The following is a 20,644-nucleotide window of genomic DNA, read 5'->3' on the forward strand; positions in this document are numbered from 1 at the left end:
TTTTAAATTTTCTGTATACTCAGTAATTCTCAATGATTCTGTCTCTCCAGCTGCCTAGTCTGTTTATTAAAATCATGCAGCCCACAGCCAGGGAAATCCACCTCCCCAGTCATGAAGTAAAAAATTCAACATTGCAAAATTCGTAATTTTTCAAAAATAATTATTGCAACGCAAGGAAAAGAACTTGCAGTTAAACAACTTCTAGAACAGTCATTATTATAAGCCTTACTAATCACACTCTGCCCAGGAAAAACTTACACAACCACGTGGAACTCAGAGATTAGCAACACATATTTCTTCATGCATTTTAAAATATTAAGCTATCAAGTATCACATCTCTGCTCAATATTGAAGGTTCATTCGCACTTAAAAAGGATCATCTCTGCACCATGTTCTGAACTGCTCCCTCAGGCTTTACATATATGTGTAAGCAGATCCCGTCCACTGGAGACACCTGAGATGACAATTTTAAGCTCCAAGACCCCAAAAATGAACACCATTTCATCTCAATTCTTTCTTTAGCTTTGTCTAACACAGAGCAGAAGCAGCCCCGAGGTTCTCTTCTCAACATGACATACAAGGAGATGCCTCCTGTGCAGCAGCAGACAAGCAGTTGAATTATTTACCTGTGCAGCCCAAATGTTGTCCAGATCCTGCAAAGTGAGAGCTTTCTCTTTGATGACAAACCGGAGAATTTTCTCAAGTTTTTCTACATATTGAGGTTGATGAAGACTATCTCTTAATACAATTGATAAAATGTTGTTCTGCTGGATCCATTCCTGAATATAAAAAGAAAGTAGTGTCATCTCAAATTATTCAGGTGCCATTATTGATATTTAAACTACAAAACAAAAATCCAACCTGTTACAGATTAATACAGATGCAGCACAACAGGAAGGCTTTTATCTTTAATTTCCCCTCTCAAAAAAAAAAAAAATCACTATTAAAATAATCCAATATATTACTGGATTATTATTGGAAAATGTTCAAACAATTTCAAAGATAAGAAACCAATGTGAAGAAGAGTTAACTCTTCAATTCAAGCAACAAAATTTTTACCTTCCAATTCACAGTCATTAAGTATCAAAACCAATTTAAGATACGTCTAACTCTACTGGTGCACCTACAACATATCCCACAAAAAGAACTTAAGCAAGGACTGACATATAAAAATGATTATCTAAGTACTGCCACTTTTAGGGTTTTTGAAATGTTTCTAATTGAACCAGAGGAAAATATTCAAGTCATATTTAAGGAGATGCAATTTTCTCAGTGGTGTCACTGACATGGTCAGACTGTTTTGTTCCAAGTGAAGCAAGCAGGATGTGCTCTGAGCACTGAAAGAGAAAACAAACATCCACAGCATCATCACTTCCAACACTGTCCTTGATCAGACTTACAATATTCAAGCTGGTCTCATGAAATCTAGATATTTTCAAAACACAGGTCTTGTATGAGATGCCAAACTATAGGAAACGTGTAAAAAAGAGACCTATTTCCTCCTATTGCTTTAAAAAGTCAAAACTGCAGTTATTTTTTTCTTGTCAGATGTCCTTTTGCAGATTACAAACCTCACAACAAGTGGCCAGCCAGAAAGATGGGGCAGAACAGTGTAAAAATCATTTAACACAACTAGATTACACAAAAATTAAGAGAAAATAGCTCTTATTTTACTTTTATAATTGCTCATTTTCATACTTCCCTATATTCAAGCAACAGTGTTCAAAATACAAAAATATTGATTAAAACAAAAATGTGGTATCTAGAGTTTTCTGTACTGAAGCATCCAGCTTCCGAAATGTGAGAAGCAGAGTAGTCACTCAGAACTCTAATGAGAAAAAGTTAAAGCACCAAACCCAGACTATATCCTTATTTAAATGACCATTACATTTCTAGTTACTGTGACACTGAAGTTGCAAATTAATCACATTTGTTTTATCTAGATTTCTCTGGGTTTTTTAAAACTCTATATTAAACACACACTATCCAAGGATCCATTTTTCAGCCATGATTTTAGCAGCACTGAAAAGTAATTCTCAACAGCAGCTTTGACAGAAATGCAGCATTTTTTCACAGAAAGGCTACTGTTAAAGTGTTTTATTACCACAACATGATACCTGATGTTTCTAACACTGTGTATGAAAATAAACAGTGTGTGCTGGATCCACAATATAGAGCTACTTCTACAGTTGAAGTACAAAGGAGAAACCAAATCTATGCAATGAACTTCACTGAAAAGGAGCACTTACTGCCATTCTTTCAGCTGTGAGCCACTCTTCCTCTTCAGGATTACCATGTCGATGAGTGTAGTATGACACACTGGATATTACTTTGTTGACTTCATTTAGTGCATTCATTTTACCATTGAAAGAGGAAATTTGTAACAACCTGTAAGAAAAATGTAATGTAAGAAGTGTGGAAAAAAAGGTCACCAGTGGCATATTATATTAGGAGTAGCATCTTACCTAAGAATCATTTTTAACCTAAATATTTCTAAATTTTTTACAGTTTCTTCTTGTCCTGGAACTCTTGAAGCTAAGTTCTTTAGAGATTTGATTATCATTGACAGAGCATCATTTTTGGCTTCATTCTTTGCTTCTTTTTTCAGTTCATCATCTGTTAAATTTTCTAAAAACTGTGGAACCATTTCTATAATTGGAAGGAAGTATTTCTTCACTGTATGTAATGTTAAAAATTCAAAACATTGTCCAAATGGCCTAAAATACAAAGAAAATAAGGAAAGTTTCATAATCAGTAGTCATGCAATATTATGATAATAAGGTACAATTAATTAAAGAAACTCATATCTACTTAGAAGCACATGAAATGGTGAAGGTAGACACAACCAGCTGAAGAGATAGAGTGAAAGGAAGTGCTTCAATAAAAGTCTTAAGCTTTCTGCTAACATAGTATTTTATATTGAGTCCAACTTTTGCAAATGCATAAATCATTATTTAGAAAAAAAATCATTATTTAGAAAAAAACTTACTTGATGAGAGCTGCAATGATCTGAACATTCAATGCTGATCCACTCATGAATCGATCATGCAAGACCTGAAATCCATTTAATGTGCCAAACTTGTTGATAAGATCTACTAGCCAACCCTGTAATAAAACAAATAGTTATTTTCTGGTATTTACAAAGCACCATCTAGAAATACTTTCAAGTACCTTTTAATAACAACATTTGCTTTAAAATAATCTTTACACAGTTTACATATTCAGTTTTAAGGAAATGCTCAGAAACAGGCAACAAGATCTTTTCTGTTATCATGTCAAAGAGCAGATGCTGTATATGAGCTACTCAAATAAATTTATTTAGAAATAAAATTGACTATAATTTAGGTCCAGCTTTAGCTGCTAAATTACTACAGAAAGCCTAACAGTTCTGGTATTTTTTCTTTGTCCTGGATGTGATAATGTCACATATAAATACATTAAGAATGCAAAGTAACATTCTTCTAAACACAACTAGCAATACAAGGGAAGCCCAAGGACATTGGAGTTTTTTATCCTTGGCTCTTACAAGTCAATAGTCAGCAGTTCCACTAAAGAAAAAAAAAATTAGAAAGCTAAAAAAAAAATCTTTAAAAAACAAAACCAAAAAATTGTATACATACATACATACATACATATATATATACACACACATATATATATATATACATACATACATATATATATATATAAAATATATATGTATATAAAATTCAGCTAACTCCTGAAGTCTTATCAATGCCATTTGGAGATCAATTCTGAAAACTTCAGACTCAAGAACCAGGACAGATTACTAATCTTCACTTCCAGTTAAAAAAATAAAACAATCAAAATAAAACCCCAAGAAACCACAACTACAAAAACACAAACAACAAAAAACCCAAACAAAAACCCCAAACCTTCAACATCTCCCTAAAACAAAACCAAACCAAAGCCACAAAAAAAACCACACTGACAGTGGTATCTCATGTCCAATTAAAAAACATTTCTTCCACCACTGGAAACTGTGAGGGAAAGAAAATTCCTAATTTATCACATAATCTCCTCCTCAAAATCTGTCATCTACAAAATTTCATGTTAAGGGAAAAGGTAAATCCATCAACTGGCAAATGCAAGCAAGCCAATTAACACAGTAGGAATGGCATTCCAGCAGAGTTGTGCCAGCTTACCACGGAAACATGCGACACAGTTTGATGGTGGGCCAAAGACAGGAAGAGTAAGAAGGAGAAATGTACATTAAATCAGGAGTCATAAACAAGAGAACATCTTAGCAATAGAAGAATGAAGAGGGCTTTTGGCCCCCACCCTTAAAACACTTCTCTACAGCTGCTGTGTCATTAGGTAACACTGCATGGAATAAAACACATGGGTCTGGAAAGGCTCTCATACCTTTGGTGATCGTGGGTCAGGAGGACGGGCGTAAAGTTCATCTTCAGCAAGCTGGACTCCTGCAGGAACTGTTTCTGAGGGACGAGTACCATTGTAAAGATGGAATTTGCAGTGAGGATTTAAGGCCATGGCAAGAAGTTCAAGAAGGGGAAACCAATCTTGGGACAGCTTGGCCACACATAGTTCCACTAGTCTATGAGTGTTGTTAATAATACATCTCTGTTAATAAAAAAAAAGAACAAGTAAGAATGTGGCAGGAGACTGTACAATGAATATGAACTATAAACTCAGAACATATACAGTTCCAGTCCTCCCCAAATCATCTCTCATGTTTTATTTCCTTCCAAAACTGTGGAGGCAATAAAGTGAAACACTGACAGAAAGATGACTCCCCACTGCCTGTTCAGATCCATGCATACAAGAGTTTTCTCACAACTCGCTACTGAGTTTCAAAGATTAGATCCAGTTTTTACAGTCTCCCCCTAATCACAATGGCAGTCTCCTTCCTTTTTAAATTACCACACTCTTCAGAAAAACAACTTTAAAAACTCACATGAATCTCAAACTTCCAGCCGCTCACTGCCTCGTCTGTAAGGATTTTTGTGAAGGATATTGTTAGCCCATCTCGAAAAAATCGCTGGCATGCTTCACTTTTGACATCAAGGCCTATTTAAAATAAGAAAGATCAACAAACTATTAGACACGGAATTCCATTAGTTATTACATGAACATTTTAAATGCTGAAAGCAGAGATTTGGTGTCCTGGTGTTGTTAAGCTCTCAGTAGCTCGTACAGGGCTGTGTTCTGATTTGGGCTGGAAACCGTGTTGGTAACACAGGGATGTTTTCTTTACTGCTGAGCAGTGCTCTCAGATCCGAGGTTTTCCTGCTTCTCACACCACCCTGCCAGGAAATAAGCTGGGGGTGCACAAAGATTTGGGAGGGGATACAGTCAGGACAGCTGAGCCTAAAGGACCACAGGGATATCCCAGACCATATGGTGTCATGATCAAGACACAGAACCAAGGAAGAAGGAAGGGGGAGATGTTTGAAGTGATGTTGTTTGTCTCTCCACCGTTACATGTGATGGAGCTCTGCTGTCCTGGGGATGGCTGAACACCTGCCCAACCATGGGAACTAGTGCATGAATTCCTTGTTTTGCTTTCCTGGCACAGAAGGCTTTTGTTTTACCTGTTAAACTGTCTTTATCCCAACCCATGAGTTTTTTAACTTCTGCCTTTCTGATTCTTTCCCCCATCCCAGCAGAGGGGCAATGAGCAAGTGGCTGTGTGGTGCTTAGCTGCTGGCTGGGGTTAAATCACAACATTTGGACTTCAAAGGTTTGGTGTTTAAAGTTTCAGAACTGATTCTAAACAAGTCTCAGATGAAAAAAAACTTACATAAGCTTAAATGGACAAAAAACTCGATGGAATAATGTTCTAGTAAAGCCACCTCAAAACATTACACTCCACATAATTTTAAAATTGTTTTTAAAAACATGTGATTTGGGCTGGTTTTTTCCCTCATGTTTACAACATACTTCAATAGATATACTAGCAAAAATAAGAGTAAGTACAATCTTTACCTTCCATTCTTCTTTATGTTCTCTCTTATCTACTTGCTAACAGCAAAACCAGTGAGTGAAGAGAGGCAAAAATAACAATTTCAAGGAAATGCAGAAGATACAGCTTCAGTAAGGAACTCAGTAGTGGTCCCACAGAAATGCAGATAATCATCTTCAGAGAGATGGAGATGGTCTTTAGAGGATGCTGGAAACAACTCCCATTGCTGGGATGCACATGTGCCCGTGCACAGACATTTAATTTTTTTTGTCCCTAGGGCCTCCCTCTCTCTCCCATTCCGTGCAATTCATCAAAAACACAGATTTGGGATCAAGTCTGAAGGTTTATATTGTGTAGTGAAATCTCATTTCAGTTTAAGTTAGTTATAAATTCCAGAAGTTGCCTTGCATCTTGCTTGTGTGTGTCACATTGTAAAGTTCTGGCAGCATGTTAAAAACTGAGTGTAAATGTTAGGAGCAATAAAATCCTTCTGAAAGAAAGAGTGGAGAATATTCTTGCCTATAAAAAACCGAAACCTTAAAATAAACAAATTTTTTATCTTTTAAATTTATAGTATCCAATTCACCATGGCATTTATTTCTGGAGCAAATCTCATTACTGAAAATACTCCATAAGTATTCCAGATTTATTGTGAAGATAAACATCAGTCTAGCTGTTAAACACTATTTTTCAAATAGGTTTTCTTCTATTAGCGAGTAACTCCAGACTATCTGTGGATAGTTTCATGGCTCATTGTTTAACAAAGAATAATACATTGATGCCTACACATAAAAAGAGAATTTTCCATAAATAGGTGCATCTGCCAGGAATAATGCAAGTCACAGTCTAACAGGATTCACACTACTCTGTCAAATTCGCTCCTTTCACTTGAAGGTGGTAATGCTGACATTTCATTCATGTAAGTACTTTCTATTAGTTTAGTTATGTCCCTTTCAATTGTAGTTCCTTGAAAAGATTTAAAGATGATGTAAATATCACTCTTACTTTACAGCCAGGGTCACAAAGTAGCTACTCTGAAGTCACTCCAGAATGCTGATGGCCATGGGCCATGTTAGGAATAAAAGCTTTTTAAGAGCCCTAACCACAAGAAAACAGTGCTTGGCAAAAACATGCAGTGGGGTCTTTCTAGGTTTTGTTGCTTCACAATTTAAATAAGATACAACCAAAAATACAGAGTTTATGTAATTCAAAAGCTGGTTATTATTCAGTATGTCCTTTCAGTTCCTCCTTTGGAACTTGATCTTGTCAGAATATGAAAAATTCCCACAGACAGGTAGTAAGGGGTTGAATTTTAGATGTCACCCAGCTAATGGAGCAGTTTAATCTATTAAGAAATATATACAACCGAACAATTTCTGTTGCTTCTCTATATATACCCCACTTTCAAACAGTGTCTGCCAAGCTCTGAGCTACCAAAACAGTGTCAATTACACCCTATCATATTCCTTGGGAACTGGAAGTTATTTAAAAGGAACCATGTTAGCCATCATGGAACTTCAAGCAGCAAAAAACCCTCCATAAATCTAGGATGAAGCTGTAAAGATAACACAGTAAATAACTAATTTTAAGAGCTTTCCTTGTTTTCTCCTTCTCCAATAATCCTAGCCTTTACACATAGCAATTTATCTAGAGGGCAAGAGGAAACATAATGAAGTAGCAACACAGAAGTACTTTTTAGAATTGCACACCAACAACTTAATTAAAATCAAAGGGCAAAAGCATATGAATACATTTCCACTGTTTTTCGCAACTTCAAGAGGAAAAATAAGCTTTCCTTTTGGGGAACTTTTGGGGAACTTTTGGGGAACAATGCTTTGGGGAACTACACTGATGTTAGGAGTAGTTAGAAATCTCATTGTGCTCGTATTACTTCACTGCACTGACAGCTCTTAGGTTTTGGGTTGTTTTTCTTTTCAAAGATGACTTAACAGCTGGCAGAACATACTTCTCCTCTCTCACAAATCACAAGCAGATAATTTCTTTTTACTGCACTGTTCCAACAACGCAGACACAAAGGTGGCTGCACTTTCTCTTGAAAAGCTGGCTTTTTTTTTTTTTTTCTTCAGAACAGATGTGATCCCTTGAACATCCTACACTTGCTTGAGGATTCCTGCCAGACCCAGCTACACAAAAAGCCACCAATTCCAAGCACAACTACAGCTGATAAATCAGTGTTGGCAACAATATGTCATTATCCTTGCTGGATCACAAAGGATGCACCCTAACTTTTGTTTCTCCACAGAGAGCTCCAAAGCAAAAAAGACTTAACAATCAAGACAACTCAGACTATCATGACCACAATCAGCTTTTTAGTCTTAAAGCTGCCTAAGAATAACACTTATTAACATGGAAGTGAAGTTCTCCTGGGCCAGCACCTATGCAGAAGAAAGAACAGGCACTTTGTATGATGCTATACTCGAAACACAAAGAGCTGGTAACTGTTGATATCCTAAAAAAATTTTTTGGTGTGACTCTTGCTATTACTAAACACAAGCAACCTCCCAGGAGAACAGAACTTTCTAGAACACATGGGAAACCTGTCAATCTGACCAGGATAATTTAACAAACACATACACTATCCTGATATGGAGCCCTCTTACTCCTAAGTCAGACACCAGGAAGCACTGGTAGGACTATTAGTCCAAGCCATGCTGTTTAAAATTCTAACTTTTCTCTGATATTCTTAAAAGTATATGAGTGCCAAATCTGAACAAAATTTCTGGCAAGACATTTGAAAGGTGGACTAGAAACTAATTAAAAAACAAAACCAACTAGAATTCTGAGTTTTAGCATCTGCTACAAAAACCAAACTCACTACGTCTCATATCAAACTGAATGCAGAAAACAGGTATGACAGGAATGACAAGATTTTTATATCTCTGAGCTTATTCAACTTCGTGCTAAGGCACCTATTCCTACTACATTCATGGCTTTTTAAAAGTTCTCATCTGTGAAGATTTTGCATAGCACTTTGACACAATCTTCAAGACCCGAGCTGTAACAGAAATTATTAACAATTTTTAAGCCTTCACCAGGGATTCAAAAAAGAAAAAAACTTAGCACACCAGTCCAATAATCAAATGTCTTTCAGTTACCTTTTTTACTTAGGTCAATAGCAGCTTCTAGAAGAACTTCTAATTCCCCCTTCGGCAATACAGGAACAACCCATCGAGGCCTATATTCAAAAACAAACAAACCCAACTTCAATTGTGCTTCTGAAAAATCAAGAATTCTTGCCCCATTGTAATGCTTTTAAATATAGGCTCAGTACATAGATTTTTAAATGTCCTGACGAGTATTACACTAATAAACAAAAACCCAAACAAAAACAGAGTCTGCTTTAAGCTTCTTTCTCTTTACAAGTTTAACCCAACAAAAAAAGCATTTCAAGAAGTCCAGTGAAACAAAGATTTAAAAATTCTGATTCCACTATCAAGATCACAAGCACAAATCATCAACACCTTTTTTAAAAAGTGTGAAAATACCTGTTGATCATGTCATCCAACTTTGCCAGGTCTGTGTGTGGAAATGCAGGCTCCTCATCTTCAAGCTGGGGTGGAGCATCAGCTTGGCCCTGCTCATCAGGCGGGGTAGCTGGGGAGTTCTCATTTGAAGAATCAGGTGAAGAAGTCTAAAATTAAGATGGAAAATACTTCAAGTACCACCTGCACTTGTGTTCCACTTGTTTTGGCAGTTTTCTGTAATAATGTATTCCAAAAAATCATCTCAAGTATTATCAATATAAAATAATTTTATTTCAGATTTATTAACAAATAACAGTGCATAAAATGTATTATATTTTTTCTATCTTGGCAGTTTAAAAATCAAACTACTTTCCCAGTGAGGAAAGTGGGGTTCTTTTGGTAACGGCTTCTACCTTCAGCAGATCATTTTTCCAGAAGGTGAAATAAATGCACTGAAGCTCCAGTTTTTATAAATGTTGTCAGAAAAGTTGATTACTTTAAGTAGAGCGATAGTTTTCAACAAAAGCACAGAAGAAAACAATCATGAAAAACACTTTCTTAAAGAGTTTGCTAAGCATAACTGATTCACTACTATAACCATCTACTAATCAACCTCAAAGAACATGATTGTTAAATCCACTTTGATGGACCGTGCAAGATACAACGCGTTATGCAGATGTCTCTTATTATTCATACACTGAAATAGTATGAACTGACAATAAGAGCAAGACTTAGGAAGACAAAACCTCAAGAACATTTTTCACCTGCTGTGCCACATCTGTTTGGCAGGAGTGTTATTTTCTTCACAGCAGCCTGTAGGGTACTAGGTTTTGGATTTGTGACCAAAACAGCACTGGTAACACACCAGTGTTTTGTCTGCTGGTGAAGAGTGCTAGCACAGATTCAAGGCCTGTTTTTCTCTTTGATAACTCCTGTGAGAACTCAGACATAGGCAAGAGACACCATGAGGTGGAAGCAGGAAAGGCCACCTGGGATGTTGTCAGAGTATGAAGAGATGTAATGAAGAAGACAAGGTTCACTTGGAATTAAACCTGGCTAAGGATATCAAGGGTAACAACAAGGGCTTCCTAAAATACATCATAACCAAAATAAATACATGGGAAGATGTGGTCCCCTTGCTGCCTCAGCCAGGAGACCAGGGAGAAGGTCGAGGTGAAGGAAGTTTCCTTTGGCTGAGAAGAGTGGGTGGAGACCATGCAATTAGACTTCATATCCACAGGTCCATGGGCCCTGACAGGATGCACCCACAAGTGCTGAGAGAACTGCTGGAATCATAGTGAGGCAGGAGAGGTGCCTGAGGGCTGGAAGAAAGCAGATGTCACCCCAGTCTTCAATAAGGGCAGGATGGAGGACCCAGGGAACTATAGGCCAGTCAGCCTCACTTCAACCCCTGGAGAGGTAATAGTTCAGTCTGAAGGCCACCTCTACCCATATGGAAGACAAGAAGGTGATCAGGAGAGGGCAGCATGGATTCACTAGAGGTAAATCATGTTTGACCAGCCTGATTGCTTTCTATGATGAAACAACTACCTGGATGGATGAGGGGAGAGCAGGGGATGCTGTCTGCCTTGACTTCAGCAAGGCTCTGACACTGTGTCTCACAGCATCTGCATTCACAAACTCAAGAAGCGAGGATAGGGTGAGTGGACAGTGAGGTGGATTGAGAACTGGCTGGATGGCAGATCCCAGAGGTTGCTACTCAGTGGCACAGGGTCCAGTTGGAGGCCTGTCACCAGTGGTGGCCCCCGAGGTTCAATATGTGGCCCAGGACTGTTTTACTTATTCATCAATGACCTGCCTGAGGGCAGATGCCTCCTCAGCGAGTTCTCTGGTGACACAGGGCTGGGAGGAGGGGCCAAAACCCCAGAGAGCCCTGCAGCCCTTGGGAAGGACCTCGACAGGATGGAGAGATGGGCAGAGAACCTCCTGAAATCCAGCAAGGGCAAACGCAGGCTCCTGCACTGGGGAAGAACAACCCCAGGCACCAGGACGGGCTGGGACTGACCTGCTGGGAAGCAGCTCTGGGGAGAAGGACCTGGGGGTCCTGGTGGACCATGAGCTGTCCCTGAGCCAGCACCGTGTCCCTGTGGCCAAGAGGGTCAATGGGATCCTGGGGTGCATTAGGAAGAGCACTGCCAGCAGGTCAGGGAGGTGATGCTGCCACTCTGCTCAGCCCTGGTGAGGATCACCTGGAGTGCTGTGTCCAATTTGGGACTTTTAAATACAGAAGAGAGGTGGAGCTTCTGGAGCAGGTCCAGAATGGCAAAGGTGATGAAGGAACTGAAGCATTTCACTAAGGAAAGGCTGAGGGAGCTGGGCCTATTTAACCTGGAGACGGCTTAGAGGGGATCTCATCAATATCTCCAGAAAGGTGTCAGAGGATGGACCAGGCTCTGCCCAGTGATGCCCAGCAATAGGACAAGAGGCAATGGGCAAAAACTGAAACACAGAAGTTCCACCTAACATAAGGAAGAACTTAACAGTGAGGCTGACTAAGCAGTGGAATGGATTGCCCTGAGAAGTTGTGGAATCTCTTTCTCTGAAGATATATTGTCTGGTCACAATCCCCATTAAGGTGGTCTAGGAAACCCTGCTTGAGCAGGCAACCTGGATTAGATGACCACCAGTTGTCCCTTCGAATCATACCCATCCTGTGATTCTCACTTTGCCCCCAGCAGTTAGCAGGGCAAGACACTGGGAGGGGACACAGCCGGGAGAGCTGATCTGAAATGACCCAGAAGACACTTGATGCCACAGAGCGTCACACTTGGCAACAAAACAAAGGGGTTTTTTTCCCAAGGCAGCTGTTGCTTGGGGACTGGTTTGGCATCATCAGCTGGTAGTGAGTGATGGCACTTGCATCACTTGTTTCCCCCTACCCCTTTCATTTATGAAACTGCATTTATCTCAACCCAAACAGCTTCTCACTTTTTCCTTCCAATTCTCTTCCCCAAACCACTGAGGCAGAAGGAGTCAGCAACAGTGGAGACTTCCTTGGCAGCTCAGGGCAAGCCCACCACACATATCGAAGTACAATTCACTCTCAGGAAGGAGCAATCACTAAACCTAATGGTATTAAAGAAGTACCATCTTCATACTGAATTAAATAACAAAGCGTGGTTCTTCTCTTAAATGATTTTGGCTTTACATGATACTGCATCTTCTCTGTTTTTTTTTTTCCCAGCAAAAAAGAATCATTACACTGTGATGCAATATATGAAATCTTTTGCTTTTCTTTTGAAAGCAAGGAACATGAGAAGCTGTTCAGGAAGTCAAGTACAATGAACAGAGACCCGGATGCAGCTGCTCTGAAGGGCTGATACCTGAGTAAGCTGCTTTATCCAGAAAGTGCTTTTGCAAAACTGAGCAGAAACCGAACACACTGTAGTGTGTTTTTACCAATCTGTGGCAGGTTCTACAATGTGGTTCTGAGGAAGCTTCTGGTATTAATCCAAGAAGCCTTCTTATCCAAAACAGACAGACTTCACATCAAAACAGGTATGCTTGAAAGAATTATGCCACTGCCTGAAAAGGGAGCATTTTTTGCAATGCCGTGCTCTCTAACCATATTTACTTTGCCAATACCACTGTCTTCATCCCTCAAAATGTTGTTGTACTTCCAGACATGCACACAAAAATGTCTAACTTGAGATCTCCAGAAGTATACAAATTCAAATAATTCAGGAACACTATTTCTAAAGAACAAATTCCTTTATTTTTAGATTAATTGATTGTTAATACCATACCTGATTCTGCTGGAGGGGAGGCTGGGACTGTCCATCAGGAGCCTGGCCCTGGCTATCATTCCCTCCTACTGGAGAGCCACGAGTCGTGGCTGTCATACTCGACACAGGGCAGATCTTTGCAATTTTGTCTGCTTATGTAGTTGATGTGAGAGAAGAAATTATAGTCCACTTAGTAAAGTTGAAGTACCAGCATATGCTTGCCTTAAAAAGCTCCAACTCAAGAACATGCCATCTTGCAGAGACCATTGCATAACCTGGAGGGGGAAAAAAAAGACAATATCCTGTATTAACGTATGCATGGAAACTCAATCCATACCTGGAAAAGAACATTACTGAAACAAATACACTCCTATAAAGAATCTTCTGTTTTAGATCTATTCTTTCTTTTTATTGAATACAACTGATAAAGTCACATTTGAAATATTTAACATTATTTTAATGTTCTAAGTAAAAACTACACCTACAATTGCCTTTATACCACTGAGAAACTGACACACATTCCAAATGTCTGTTTACTCTGTTCAGAGTAAATGTGTGCAGCTCTTTGCTCTGACTCTTTTTGTGGCTGAATTCCTACAGTAGATTCTCCATCTGAATTCATGGTGCTGCTCAAGGTCTATGCAGAAATGACCTGGTTAAGAGCCTAAAAAGCCGAATTTGTAATCTTTGCAATACTCTCCTCCTGACACTGTCTAACTGCAGATGTCAGAGGGAGTTAAGAGACTAATTCTACCTCAGCTGAGACTAATAGAGACCCTGCAGCCAAACTCCTCTTAGCACATCAGTATTCACCCGGGGAATTTGACCTGTATTCCCTTTATCCAGCATGTGCCTATGAAAGCCTGGGTCCAATGGCCTTTCAGCCCCACTATGAAGCCCACCACATCCCAGCAAAGCAGATTATATGAAGAAAATTGTGACATCAGATTTGTTGAACTTGTAATGGTATACCAACAGTTCCATATTCACTGCGTTACATACAGACAAAAAGAGCTGCATTAAGTTATAACAGTAATTCCACTCCATACCACCAGGCATTGTATAACCACAGAAGCTGAAATGTAATTTCCCAGAGCAACTCAGACTTCCAAGCACCACATAAAACAAAACAGTTCCCAAGAAGTTAAAAAAGCCAAGTAAGGTGATACAAAGTATGAGCCTCCAGGAAGATGCATTTGGCAGTGCTGAGTTCCTGATCCAATCACCAAAACCTCAAGTTAACAACTGGAGTGAAATTTCTGTTGTAACACTATGCATATTCCCAAGTGTTTTATTATGATGTTTCATCTCAAGTTAAGCTTCAATGCTGTTATCTTTCTCCAAGACACTTTAAAATCTTTTCTTATATTGTGTGAATTTGCAAGGCATTGCAAATACAATAAAAATTTACTGAATACACTCTAACTACTCTGCCCAGTCTCCAATATTAACAGCAGCAACAAACTTAGAGATCTCTAATAATGTCACTAGAATAATGTTCACTTTTGAATAAAACTGTACTGTTTCAAAACACTCAACAGTTATCCATCTCTGGCTTTCATATCTCATATTCATAAGGCTTAGGAAGCCTACTAAGTCTAGAACAAATGCATTTCCAACTCAAAACTTTTAAGAAGCTGATTTTTGAAATGAATGTATTTGGAATTTAATCCATGCTTTTTTAAAAATGCCTTCCTGAGTATTTGTTTTCTACTGATGTTTATAAAGATCACTAAGTAGATAGTACAAGCAAGAGTAAGTTTCCTGCCACATATATACACACACACACTGCAGTCTACTGCAGTTCAATGCAGTCAGTTCTGCACTACCTGATGGAGGTTTCAAGGCACTCACATAAACCAGAGAAATCAAACTGCTGCCAACTCACACTGCACTCTTCCACAGCCCTAAGCCAACCACCACCACAATAAACCTTCTTTAATCACCACCATTCTTCCTTAACAGGGCTGGGTCACAGAACAGCCACATCAAAAACTTGTGCTGGCACAAGGAGCGAGGTAGCAAAGAAGCAGGAAAATGGTAAAACAGCTAATTTCAGCAGCAATCCTGGTCCAGGATGGCTTAAACTGCAGGCAGAAGTGTCCACCAGCAGCTGCAGTTCCAAAAGAGCTGATGCCAAGGGCAAGCTGCTTGATTTCATCTCTTCCCTATTCTAATACTTTGGGCTGAATTATCATGAAGTGAGCTGGTTCAGAGTACTAAAGGAAACAACAACAAAACCCCACCAAATGTAAAAGACTGATTATTTTTCAGTTTCTTCAATTATCTGAAGTGGTGCACTGCAAGGCCAGAGAGTACTCACCCTAATGCCAGCTAGGGAACCAGGACAAACTGCAGCTCTCCTGTCAGACTGACTGACATTAGTGTGAACTTATCCTCAGACTTTGTTCTGTGCTTAGCTGAAGGATGTGGGAAAAGCATTCTTGTAAATTCCATTCTGCTCAAGGCAAGTAGCCCAGCTTAACCAGGAGATACAAGAAAGCTACTACTGAAATAACCAATTTACTCAAAATCTTGCAAATTCACAGAATTAAACAAAATCTAAGAAAAAATACTATGAATTTTGCAGATGCTAGTAAACACAAAACATTTACATGAAGGACTCATCTATTTTTTTCTTCCTCTTATTTAGGGATTGTTTGCTTAGGAGTCTAATAAAGATCCTCCATGCATATTACTTAAATTATATTCCCAGGAAAGTGTATTTCAGGGCTTCCACAGAATTTCACTTGTCTTAGTCATATGCATTAGACAAGGCCAACTTCCTAAGTGAGTTCATCACTTCTCCCTCCAAATTTGTGTGACGTCCTCAAGACACACAATAGTAATATCAAGCTATGCTGCAGTTAACTAGAAACATTCCATCTCCAGTAAATCATATGAGTGCTTTTTGTAGTCAGATGCATGTTCTCAATTGCAGGGATATCTTTGTTCAGGTATTTTCCTTTTAATTATAGAATATATAAACATACTTTCATAAATGCAATCATAATCCAATTCATGCAATTTAAACAGTGTTAGAAGGCACTGGTTCACCAGTCCTGTTTTCAGCCACTCATTTACCATTTATGTTTCAGAGAAAACATCAAACTGCATGCCCACGGAGAACACACCACTGCTTTAACATTTCTAGAACTAATAAAGCATGAAACTTTGAATTCCCATCACTTCTTTAATTCAGATTATTCAATTCAATTTTTTAGAGCTACAATGCACCAAGGCACAGTTTTGCTCAGCTCAAGAATTGCCTTTATATCTATTTATAATTAACTTGATAATTTATAAACAAATGTAAACTGATGCGGTGACATATATGTATATGTAAGTGTACAGACAGCCCAACAGAATAATTCAAACTGCCTGTATCCAGCTCAATTCTAATGAATACTCTATGTTAGTTCTTATATACATCTCATTTCTACTATTTCTGATTTTGGTTTCAGCACACTATCCCAGAATCAACAGAATATGCCAAGTTGGAAAGGATCATCCACAAGAATCATCCAGTCCAACTCCTGGCCCAGCACGGAACCATCCCCAGGCATCACACCATGTGCCCAAAAATATTCACAAAATGTTTCTTGAGTTGTCAGGCTGGTGCTGTGACCACTGCCCTGGGGAGCCTGTTCCAGTGCCCAGCCCCCCTCTGGACGAAGAACCTTTTCCTAACATCCAACCTAAACCTGCCCTGACACAACTTCAGGCCATTCCCTTGGGTCATGTCACTGTCACCACAGAGCAAAGATCAGTGCCTGCCCCTCCTCTTCCCCTCACGAGGAAGCTGTAACTGCAGTGAGGTCTCCCTTCAGTCTCCTTTCTCCAGGCTGAACTGACCAAGTGCCCTCAGCAGCTCCTCATACAGCTTCCCTCCAGACCTTTCACCATCCTCGTGGCTCTCCTTTGGATATTCTCTAAGAACTTAACGTCTTTCTTACATTGCTGTGCACCAGCTTAGGGCAAGGCCACCACAGAGCAGGGGACAATCTCCTCCCTTGCCCAGCTGGCCATGCTGTGCCTGATGCCCCTCAGGACACAGATGTCCCTCCTGGCTGCTGGGGCCCTGCTGACCCACATTCAACTCTCCACTGACCAGGGCTCCCAGGTCCCTTTCTGCAGCAATGCCTTCCAGTACCTCATTCCCCAGTCTGCCCACACATCCAAGATTGCCCTATACCAGAGGTACAAGCCACATTAAAAAAAATGACCACCTTTACCCAAAGCTCTGAATAGATGTGTTAACACGGGGTCAAGATGGAGACAAAACCCTGTTAAGTGACAAACTCACTCCTCCACTGCTAATCAAGCAGTTTATGAGGCTATGAAGACTGAGTCAAATGAATCCTACTGACACTTGCTTTTGATACCAACTGAGAAAATTCCTATTTGACATGTTTTTCCCATCTCCTTTTGTCACCCTGATCCTAAGTCTTAAGATCTTAACCGTAAGTGAAAGCCACTTTTTGCTCGAGCTGACTCCTTGGAATTTCAGTAGCCCCAGAAAAGACAACTATAGATTTCTTGGCTCCATATAGTCCCCATTCAGAAGGTACTCAGGAGCTCCAAGAGAGCGCCTGCTGCCCATACAGAGGACACCAGGCACACTGTCCTCCAGAAGGGGCCTCTGCTTCCAGACTCAACCATCCAGTACAGCGGCACACCTGAACCTCACCTCAGCTTCCAGTCTCCAATCTCATGCCTACACAGCAGAATAGGTTAATTTTGTTTTGGGGAGAAATCAAGCACCTTTTCAAAAGCCGGGGGGAAAAAAATCAGATATGGGTTCCTGGATAAGTGGTAGGTAAGAAGCAAATATGTACACAATACTCTGTTACAGGCTAACACAAAGGATGGCATCTTAGCATGCAATGATAAAGGAACACATTTTTCTAATACACCTGACTTCTAGAAGGGCCTTGAGTTTCTTGAAGTCTCCTCTTCAAAAGTAACTGAAATACCCCACTACATACAGCTCTTTTCCCTGAACTAGCTACTTAAAATGCAGAGTCCCAGAAAAAAGCAAATGCAAGGTACCAGATGACAGAGGCAAATAAAAATACAAAATACATTTTATTATTCATGAGCATTACCTAAGCCCGATCTAGGGGGACAGACCTATTTTTCCTTCAACTAAAGTATTCTGGTTATACACAAGTGAGGACATATGTCAAAAAATCTATTTTGCCATGTGGTAACAACGAATACTAGAGTAAGTGTTGCTTAACATGTAACAACAGAGCTTTCTAACAACCATACAGCAATTTATTTACAGAATGATGTTCCCATGAAACAGAAGCTCATGGATGTGCTTCATCACAAATGTGATGTGTACTGCAAAAAGGCTTAACAGCAGCAATACAAATTTAGGGTTGAAAGGTATCACTGATTTGTTTCATGAAGGATTCTAGGAACTGCCTTCTTAAAACCTTAATAAGTACTGACTCATCACAAGGATTATGATGTGATTCTAGTTTAAAAATTCTAGATTTCTACCCTTTCCTTTATTTCAACCAGAATGACTTTTCAACTAGAAACACCTCCCCCAAATCTGTAACACTGACCTAATTCAGTAGTTACAACATATAGACACCCCCACACATTTTGCAATTTCTTTCCTCCCTGTGCCTTGTATCCTTCAGGAAGGAGAAATTATTTACATAATCAGAATAGAGAACTGGAGGTCACAGCATTTCACTCATTAACACTGACATGCAGTGAAAGTGAAATGCATTCAATGATTAATGCAAAACCTGTCATTAAGCTACTACTCAGTAGAGCAAGAAGTATCTTTCAACATTTAAAAAAAAACCTGATAAGCAGCAATCAGAAAATGTTATCTCAAATAGCATATATTACCAAAAAAACCCTTTCAAATTCCTTCTCCTCCTAAAGAAGTGATTGTATATGAGACATAGTCAAGTGCATCAGATTCCAACATTACTTCAAAGCAATAAATGTCTTAATCATACAGTACAAGACAGAATTTCAGTAACTGTGATGGTTACAAACTAAAACTATTCCCACTAAAAAATAGGTTACTTCAAGTAATCTTTTTTGTGACCGTTCCACATAATACTGAATACAGCTGAAATTAAGTCATTTGGCAGCATAAGCTTCTGGAACATTGAGAACATCCATGTAAACATACAATTCTATTTGCCCTCAAATTCAGATAACAAAATAAAGGGTAATTGTCCTGAAATATACTTCAGCTCTTTCAGGATTCTTTTCTTTTTCATTTCAAAACTTGGTGTTGGGACTAAGCTCAGCTAAGAAACATCTACTTAACAGTATCCAACTTCACCTTGTACAAGATGCTCCTACATGCAGCATTCACATGAGTTTAAGCAAGCAGTAAGAGCATAGAATGAGAACTTCCAAACTTGAAGCCCAAGAAATTCTAATCAAAACAAACTGTATTCAAGCCAAGGACTGGGCTCTGCACATCAAGGCAACAAAGCTGATATGCTCAAAACATATTAACTTGTTTCATAGCATCACAGAATGGTTTGGGTTGGAAGGGAATGCAGTGATCATTCAGTTCCAACGCCCTGCCACGGACAGGACACCTTCCACTAGACCAGGCTGTTCCTTTGATCCAACCTGGCCTTGAATACTTTCAGGGATGGAGCATCCACAACTTCTCTGGGCAACCTGCACTAGTGCTTCACTACAGGAAAGAATTTCTTCCTAATGTCTACTCTAAACTTAGTTTAAAGCCATTATCCCTGTCCTGACACTACATGCCTTTCCTGTAAGCTCCCTCTCCATACTAGGAGGTCTCCCCAGAGCCTTCTCCAGGCTAAACAGCCCCAAGCATGTCAGTGTATCTTCAGAGGAGAGGTGGTGCCATGTGAAGTAACTTCCTAAAAGACTTAAATAAAATAAGTCCTTTACATCAAAGGACTGTCTTGCTTCAAAGAAGTAATTGCTGAAGGCCAGGCCCTGAAAGGGAGCTGGAGAGCAGCAGCAAGTGTCCTTCTCCAAAAGACATTCACCTGACAGTAATTCTTGGGCCATGTAACAGTCAGACGGCGCACCCCTGGTTACTTATAGCATAAGATGCTTTTTCACAAATAATGTTTTGAAAGGACAGGCCTTCAGATCACACACTTAGTTCTGGCTACCAGATGGAAAAAAGTTTCAGCTCCTGTTCTGAAGAAGTGTTTAGCTCATGTGACAGTAAACAGAGACAAATCCAAATATACAGCAGCCAGTCAATGTCTTACACAAAAACCCACCAAATGTTAAGACAATTGACAGAGTTCCCCTCAGGGAGCTGTGGCACTCCTGTCATGCTTTTCCACAGGTGCACATCCCAGGCTGCTGTCACAGACAAAGTGCTGAGCAAGACTGGGCCTCTCATCCTGTACAACCATTCCTTCACTCTCAGGAGCTTTCACTGGGAGTTACACTGGTTCAACTGGTATCAAAATACATCCTCAAGG

General features: G+C 39.5%; 1 protein-coding gene across 6 annotated transcripts in view; it reads right to left on the reverse strand.

The window, feature by feature from the left end:
• The window catches only part of USP9X (ubiquitin specific peptidase 9 X-linked), a 96,570-nt gene that overhangs the window by 59,430 nt on the left and 16,496 nt on the right, over positions 1-20,644 (reverse strand). For 4 of the 6 annotated variants that reach the window (XM_053936054.1, XM_053936057.1, XM_053936052.1 and 1 more), the window contains exons 2-11: positions 13,200-13,453; positions 9,454-9,599; positions 9,064-9,143; positions 4,940-5,052; positions 4,387-4,605; positions 2,990-3,105; positions 2,466-2,717; positions 2,250-2,388; positions 1,287-1,337; positions 627-779 (exon numbers count right to left, since the gene is read on the reverse strand). In XM_053936054.1, the coding sequence (XP_053792029.1) occupies positions 627-779; positions 1,287-1,337; positions 2,250-2,388; positions 2,466-2,717; positions 2,990-3,105; positions 4,387-4,605; positions 4,940-5,052; positions 9,064-9,143; positions 9,454-9,599; positions 13,200-13,295 (1,365 nt within the window). In that variant the 5' untranslated portion in view covers positions 13,296-13,453. The remainder of the gene's footprint in view (positions 1-626; positions 780-1,286; positions 1,338-2,249; positions 2,389-2,465; positions 2,718-2,989; positions 3,106-4,386; positions 4,606-4,939; positions 5,053-9,063; positions 9,144-9,453; positions 9,600-13,199; positions 13,454-20,644) is intronic. The other 2 variants (XM_053936056.1, XM_053936055.1) reach the window with 1 other exon arrangement.

This window comes from Vidua chalybeata, chromosome 2 (genome assembly GCF_026979565.1).
Source record: "Vidua chalybeata isolate OUT-0048 chromosome 2, bVidCha1 merged haplotype, whole genome shotgun sequence".
In the NCBI taxonomy this organism is placed as follows: domain Eukaryota; kingdom Metazoa; phylum Chordata; class Aves; order Passeriformes; family Viduidae; genus Vidua; species Vidua chalybeata.